The sequence below is a fragment of the Capra hircus genome, chromosome 11, assembly GCF_001704415.2.
Source record: "Capra hircus breed San Clemente chromosome 11, ASM170441v1, whole genome shotgun sequence".
NCBI lineage: Eukaryota > Metazoa > Chordata > Mammalia > Artiodactyla > Bovidae > Capra > Capra hircus.
Window position 1 is genome coordinate 6640419 of NC_030818.1, and position 8376 is coordinate 6648794.

Genomic DNA, 8376 nt, shown 5'->3' on the forward strand with positions numbered 1-8376 from the left:
ATTGAACAGAGCTCCCTGTGCTGGACAGCAGGCCCTTGTTTCACCCATTTTAAATAACACAGTGTGCACCTGTTCATCCCAAACTCCTTAACTATCCTTTCCCCCGCTTCTTCCCTGCAGGCAGCCGTAAGTTCCGTCTCCGTCTCTGAGCCTGTTTGTGTTTTCTAAGTTCATCTGTTTCGTTTCTTTTCAGATTCCACACATAAGGGATGCCATATTTCTCCTTCTCTGTCTGACTCACCTCACTCCGCGTGACAGTTTCTAGGTCTTCCCACGTTGCTGCAAATGGCGTTGTTTTGTTCTTTCATCTGCTTAGTAATATTCCATCGTATATACGTGCCACGTCTTCTTTGGGCTTCCCTGCTGGCTCAGATGGTAAAGAATCTGCCTGCAATGCAGATTCAATCCCTGGGTCAGGAAGGTTACCCTGGAGAAGGGAATGGAAACCCACTCTAATATTCTTGCCTAGAGAGTCCCATGAACAGAGGAGCCTGGTGAAGATGTAGGGTCGCAGAGAGTCAGACACGACTGAGCGACTCACACACACACACACGCACACACACCCACACACCCACACACACACCCACACCCACCCACACACCCACACACACACACCCCGTTCCCTCGTATATACGCACACACACACACGCACACACACACCCTGTTCCCTCGTATATACGCACACACACACACGCACACACACACACCCCCACACACCCACACACACACACACCCCCGTTCCCTCGTATATATGCACACCCACACACACACACACACACACCCCGTTCCCTCGTATATACGCACATACACACACACGCGCACACACACCCCGTTCCCTTGTATATACGCACACACACGCACACACACACCCACACACACACCCCCACACCCCCCCCCACACACACACCCCGTTCCCTCGTATATACGCACACACACACACGCACACACACACCCCGTTCCCTTGTATATACGCACCACATCTTCTTCACCCGCTCCTCTGTGGACAGTTCGGTTGCTCCCATGTCCCGGCTATTGTAAATGGTGCTGCAGTGAACACTGAGGTGCATGTGTCCTTTTGGACCATGAATGGTAAACACAGTGACTTTTGAAAGGGTTAATCCTAGATGAACACGACCTGGGTGGAGAGCTCCCTGGGCAAACAGGAGAGCCGAGACCAGCAGTGGGCAGAGAGAATCCACACTCCCATCCGGATTTTTGGAGGCAGCGAGAATGAATTGTGGAGGAAGGTGGCCTGGGACTTCAGAATGCTCTGTAGGAGCCCAGGGGCCTTGGGAAGCTGTTTGCGTCTGGCTTTCCATCTACCATGAGGAAGGAGCTGGAGATGCTTAGTGAATACTGATGCTCGAGGTGAAAGCTTAAGGGAACTAACATTCCTTCTAAGAAAAATAACAGTGTGGTGAGGGTGTCTGAGAAGAAGTGGAAAGGCCCACTGCTCAGATGCCCTGACGTGACCCCTGTCCGCCCGCTGGGTTCTGACATCTGATGCACTATGTCTTGCTGTCACAGGGTCAAGGCTGACAATCCCATGTAAGGTGTTTCTGGGAGCTGGCATACACACAACCACTCTGCTGTGGTGGACGGCCAACAACACCCGCATAGAGGATGCCTACCACGGGGGCCGCGTGACCGAGGGGGAGCGCCAGTAAGTGATGGGGCGGATCTTCCTTGTCCGCTGGACACAGTTGTTGTGACCCTCTGCAGACGTCACTTCCTTGTACAGACAGTGTCCTAGCCAACCCATCCTATATGACATACATACACACACCATAGTACAAACCCATATATATATTTTTTATTCTAATCTGTTGGATTTTTAGCGTCTTTGACATTGAGTTTTGCTAAGAATCACCAACTGCTCCTGAGAATCAAGGCTTGGAACGCTATGAGTTGAGTAGCAGCCTAATACTTGGTTGGTGTCGCCTCTCCTGGTTGTTTAATTAAACCTTTTTCTCTCGAGTGTTACAGTTTTCAAACAAATACTTTGAGCTAAGATGTGTCCATTCCTGACTTTGCAACCTGGGAGTCCAACATTTTCACAGCCCTTAAAGAGACCCTGAGATGTAGCGGCAGGGTCTGAGCCCCACCTATTTCTCAAGGAACAGTGGGCTACCACAGTCTCTAAGGAAGGATGCTATGAAAGAAAGTGAGGATTCTGTTCTCATAAACCTTCATCTCTGGAAAACGCTTTCTCACTCTGAACGCAGAACAGTCAGGCCTAAATGGGGCCCATTTTTGTGTGAGGAAGGCAGACCCTTCCATATTCCAAATCATAAAGGATTTTTAAAATTGTAGTGTCGGTACTCTGAATTTGCCTGAATTTTTGCTTGCCAAATTCTTGTCTTTTTGGAAAGATCCATCCAATAAGAACTTTCTAGATGCAGTTTAGTGGATAGAAATTAGATGTGGTTAGCATGACCCTTTGCTTGTGGATCCTCATTGCAAGAAGTTTGGGCAGGACTCACATGCTATGTCAGCTTGCTCATACTATCCATTTACTTAAAGGAGCCTATTTTTCCCCCACAGATGAAAAACAAAAATAGTCCTAGTGGATCCACAGCCACGGTATTTTTATTTGTACTAATAAATAATGTGAAACATTTTTGGATGCCTGTAACATTACAAGTGGCAGTCATGTTGACTAGAGCCCTGCCCCGCGTCTGCTGCCCTTGGTTCTGAACTTGAACTTCCAGAGTGAGAGCTGGCGGTGATGAGAGCAGATACAGAGGAGGATGGGATTCCTGGCACTCCCTCCCTCCCTTCAATATGCAAATGATTGGTTGGTCATAAAGTCCAATTTCCCCAGACTAGACATTTCTGTTCCCACCAATGGTTCATTGTTCATCAAGAGCCTTAAAAAGTGACCCCCCCGCCCCTACCTGTTTATCCAAAGAAGCTGGCTTCTGTAAGTTCGCACTGTCACAAGCATCCTATCCCAGCGACCAGCAGCTTGAGAGTTATTCTTACCTTCAGGAACAGGCTTAGAAAGTCTCCCGAGCACATAACGATTGTAATGCCAAGTGGCCCTAATGTGGTAAATCGTGCCATCCGTTTAAGTCCAGCGGAGCTCTGAGGATGTGTAGGTGTGTGTATTGAAAAGCCAAGCCAGCATTTGGCTGTGGATGTTGAGCTCTGTTTTCTCACTCAGGGCATACTCAGAAAACAATGAGAACTACGTTGAAGTGCCACTGATTTTCGATCCTGTCAGAAGAGAGGATTTGCACACGGATTTTAGATGTGTTGTCCGTAACACAATGAGTTCCCAGACGCTTCGTACCATGGTCAAAGAAGGTATGGATTTTGCGGGGGTGGGGCCACGAAAGGGAAAGACAAGTGTTGGGTGCTCCGTGGATGTGAAACAAAGGTCCTGATTCATCAGGTGGTTACTTAGGTGAGTCTGTGAGTTTTCCATTAGTGGAGCTCAGAAAACACATCTTTCCATATTTGTGAATGTTTTTCTCTCTGAATTTGTGAATGTTTTTGGTAGGGTGGAGGCTGGCTTTGGGAGATTATACTCAAAGGAAAATTTAAAGAGGAAGCTGATTTTTTGGAAAAAAAGACAAAATGGTTCTGTGATAGATTAAAAAAACAAAAACCAAACCATGTGTCTCCTGTGGTTCTGCTGGATCAGCAGGGCCAGTGTGCTTCCCTGACCCCTCGAGGTAGGTGGGAGGTTTTTCATACTGAGGTTGAGAAACTTCATCCTCCCAGGGCTGGGGATTGGGAGGTACCCAGAGCTCAGGTGGCTTTAGGGTTAAAGCCATCAGTCACCAGGAAATAGGGCTTGTCTGCTTGCTTAGTGGTAAAGAATCTGCCTGTGATGCAGGAGAAAGGGGTTTGATCCTTGGGTTGGGCAGATCCCCTGGAGAAGGGAATGGCAACCCTCTCCAGTATTCTTGCCTGGAAAATCCCATGGACAGAGGAGCCTGGCGGGCTATAGTCCATGGGGTCACAAGGAATCGGACACAACTGAGTGACTAAACAACAACATCAGGAAATAAAGTGCAAGACTGTAGCTAGGTCAACTCACTGCTCATGGAAGAACATTGAAACAAGGAGAAAAGAAAAGCCTGATTTATCCTTTTGACATGGCTCAGCTGGTAAAGAATCCTCCAGGAATGTGGGAGACCTGGGTTTGATCCCTGGGTTGGGAAGATCCCCTGGGGTAGGGAAAGGCTACCCACTCCTGTATTCTGGCCTGGAGAATTCCATGGACTGTATAGTCCATGGCGTTGCAAACAGTCGGACACAACTGAGCAACTTTCAAAATTAAAAAAAAAAATCACTTAGAAAGATCGATTTCTTCTCAGTGTTTGAGTGCTGAGCAGGAAAGGGAGGTGTGAGTGATGTAGTCTGTTAGCTGCTCGAAGGACAAGAAGGGAAGAGACAAAGTGATTCCCACTGGGGACCTTACCCTGACTTCTGGGCCACCAGCACAATCAATAAACACAAGCCCCCCTACATTTGGGTGTTTGCAGAGGAGGCAGCTGCGGACAAGATTTTTTTTTTTAAGTTGAGAGTTATTTCTGGAGGGCACCCAGAAAGAACAATACCTATGATCCGGACCCCCACCAGGCTGCACCCACTTCCTACAGTGGCCGTGGAGGAGCTGGGGGTGGGTGGGGGAAGGGTGTGGAAAACCACCAAATACTGGCCCCAGAAAGCTGCCATGTATAGGAAATGATCGATTTTAGTTAGCCCAGACCCTTGCATCTTCCCATACAGAAAGTGAAGTCGCTCAGTCGTGTCTGACTCCTTGCGACCCCGTGGACTGTAGCCCACCAGGCTTCTCCGTCCGTGGGATTCTCCAGGCAAGAATACTGGAATGGGGTGCCATTCCCTTCTCCAGGGGATCTTCCCGACCCAGGGATCGAACCTGGGTCTCCTGCATTGGAGGCGGACGCTTTAACCTCTGAGCCTCCAGGGAAGCCCTACAGAGAGAAGCGCTAAATTCCTTTACTTGAAACATCAGGCAAGCTTTTCTGGGCAGTTGAGGATCTGGATGAGCCTCAGGGCAGGAATGACCACACAGTGTAGCTTCTCTGCAACCGTGCTCTCCACATACCAGCATGTCCCGCTTGAGCCACTGGTTGACAATGCAGATTCCTGGCTTCACCCCCAGACCTACCTAGTGAAATTTTCTCGGGGGGAGGCCAAAGACTGACATTTAGCAAGCTCTGTTCATGCTGTATTTTGAGAACCATTGGCGGAGGACACAAGCAAGGGCTGACGTCTCAGGTCATTTCTCCATGAACGAGCTGGTGGTGGTATAGATTTAGAAGTGGAGGATCCACTGCCAGGCTGCAGAGTAGTAACCCAGAGGAAGCCGTGGTGTGTCTGATCCTGAGGCTGGGAACCTGCTCACATTTCTAGGACATGAGCCCTGACCTTGCATGTCCTTCGCTGGGTCAGCTGTGACTGAGCACAGAGCTCACAGCTGAAAGCTTCCACCAGGACTCAGAGGTGCCTCCCAATAATTGCTCCAAAAACGAAAGCTTCACTCGGCTTGTGGAATTTTAAGATGCAAGAATCATCTGGAGAAATTGCCTGAGAATGTGTTTTTTCCCCAAAATCTGCACAGAGTAGGATAAATAGTAGCTTAGAAATGTAGAATTCTGGCTTCCTCATCCATGTGTGATCAATAATCAGAACCTCTTTTGTGAATCTAACAAGTAATATACTTGTTAACCTTTTCATCAGTTTTTATTGGAGCGTAGTTGCTTTACAGTGTGTTAATTTCTGCTGTACAGCAAAGTGAATCAGCTGTATGTTTACATTTATCTCCTCGTTTTTGGAGTTTCTTCCCATTTAGCTCAACACGGAACACTGAGTTGAGTTTCCTGTGCTAGACAGTAGAGTCTCATTAATCATGTGTTTTATACACAGTATCAATAGTGTGTGCATGTCAATCCCAACTTCCCAGTTCATCCCCCACCCCTACTGTTCCCTCTTGGTATCCATACGTTTCTTCTCTACATCTGAGCTACACCTTCTCTAATTCCAGCTTTACTCTTTTTTTGTGCTTTTATATTTATTTTATTGAGATATTATTCACATACCATAACAGTCACCATTTTAAAGTGTTAAAATATACTTGTTAACTTTCTAAAATTTAATTTTTATTATGTTTTGGAGTATAGTTGGTTTATGATGTTGTATGAGTCTCAGGTGTACAGCTAAGTGATTCAGTTATACATATACATGTATCTATTCTTTTTTGGATTCTTTTCCTGTATAGGTTATTACAGAGTATTGAGTAGAGTTTCCTGTGCCATACAGTATGTCCTCGTTAATTATCTATTTTATATAGTGTGTGTATGCCAATTCCAACCTCCCAGTTTATCCCTTTCCTGCACCACTTGTTAACTTTTAATCAACACTTGCTTCCTATATTTTCATAACACAGAGCTGCAAAGGAGCAGAATTACAAATAGCTGGATCCAGGCAATAATCTTGACACCTAAAGCTCCTTTATTCCCAATTTTTCTTTTCCTTTGTTACTTTACTGACTCCTCCTGACACCCAGGCTCCCTGGAAAAGGACATATTACACCCTGGCCACATCACAGTTAGCCAGCAAAGACCTTGATAGACCCCTCATTGCAAACAGTCCAGCAGGTGGAACAAAATTAGACCTTGGCCCACGCCCCCCTGCCCCGCCGAAATCCACACTGCTTCTCTCTGGTGGATATTTGTTCTACCTGACTTTGTTGTTGTTATTTATTTCCTTACTCACTGTGGGGCACATGGGATCTTTCCCAACTAGGGATCAAACCCGTGTCCCCTACACTGGAAGCTTGGAGTCTTAACCACTGGTTGTTCAGTTACTGAGTCATGTCTGACTCTTGGTGACCTCATGGGCTGCAGCACGCCAGGCTTCCCTGTCCCCTACCATCTTCCAGAGTTTGCTCAAACTCATGTCCATTGAGTCGGTGATGCCATGCAACCAACTCATCGTCTGCCGTCCCCTTCTCCTTTTGCCTTCAGTCTCTCCCAGCTTCAGGGGCTTTTCTAGTGAACCACTGGATTGCCAGGAAATTCCTGTTTTACCTTCCTGTTTCCATAATGCCACCAATATTGTTCTCAAGTACCCTTGATCCGGGCGTAAGGGACATACTTTCTGAAAATCAGTGCATATCTGTTAGAAGAATCAAACGCTGTTTCCTTCTATGTAGAGCGCACGGCAGTGTCCTGCTGGCCACAGGCGCTTGTTCACCTCTCGTGTGTCTCTGTTCTTCCTACAGCTGCCACGTTCTCCTGGGAGATCATGCTTGCCCCCCTGTCCCTCATCGTCTTGGTTCTGGGGGGCATATGGATGCACAGACGGTATAAACGCAGAACTGGCAAAGCCTATGGTTTGATGGAGTTAAAGACTGGCCATCCGGACTCGCAATCCTATCCGAGTAAAATAAAGGAAATAAAATAGTTCAAATCAAACCATGTCCTTTCCAACGGAAGCGGCTCAGCTTTTTGAAGGATGCTGTTCTTTTCCTCAGTTATTTACCAAAGACTGTGTTTATAGTGGGTTTGTAGTGAAAGACTGAAATGTCCATGTAATGTTTACTGTGAAACCAGATCACGGGAACCAGTGTGCGTGTCGGTGGGTGTGAGGCGCTCTTTGAATAAGAGTTGAAAACGTCAAAATGAATTTTGAAATTCATTTATTCATTTCATAAAAACGTGTGAAAAGTTCTGCGTTGACTATGCTCTATGGCAGATGTTCTAGATACAAAAATAGTGAAGGCATGGTTTTCCTTTTGGAAAGGCGGAATTTTATCTTGATACTGGACAGGATGATTTAGAAATACTAAAGAGGAAAAATCCTCAAGAATTGGTAAATGCTTTTTAAAAGGATGAGCCAGAAAATGGTAATTTCAAATAGATGGTCTGAAAAATATGTAACATACCAGTGAATGGAGAAATGGATTTAGCTTTCATAATTAAACTTCTGAAAATAAAGAGGAAGAGTGTTGAGATGATTCATACACATTGTGGGAAAAAAAATCGCAGCCTCTTTTATATAATATATCACAAATAAATTCCTGCTAAGTTAATGAGTTAAATTTAAAAATCAAATTTCAGGAAAATTGGCATGACTCATTCCTTTACCTATTCAAATCTTTGTTCAAATGTGATCTTCCCAAAGGCCCTTATAGTTCACTTCAGTAGCTCAGTCGTGTCCGACTCTTTGCAACCCCATGAATTATAGCATGCCGGGCCTCCCTGTCCGTCACCAACTCCCCAACTCACATCCATCCAGTTGGTGATGCCATCCAGCCATCTCATCCTCTGTCATCCCCTTCTCCCCCTGCCTCCAATCCCTCCCAGCAACAGAGTCTTTTCCATGAGACAACTCTCT

The 8376-nt window shown here is 46.2% G+C and overlaps 1 protein-coding gene across 2 annotated transcripts in view; it reads left to right on the forward strand.

Moving 5' to 3' along the window:
• The window catches only part of IL1R2 (interleukin 1 receptor type 2), a 36761-nt gene extending 28687 nt beyond the window's left edge, over window positions 1–8074 (forward strand). For both annotated transcript variants that reach the window (XM_005686292.3, XM_005686291.3), the window contains exons 7-9: window positions 1528–1663; window positions 3167–3309; window positions 7262–8074. In XM_005686292.3, the coding sequence (XP_005686349.2) occupies window positions 1528–1663; window positions 3167–3309; window positions 7262–7443 (461 nt within the window). In that variant the 3' untranslated portion in view covers window positions 7444–8074. The remainder of the gene's footprint in view (window positions 1–1527; window positions 1664–3166; window positions 3310–7261) is intronic.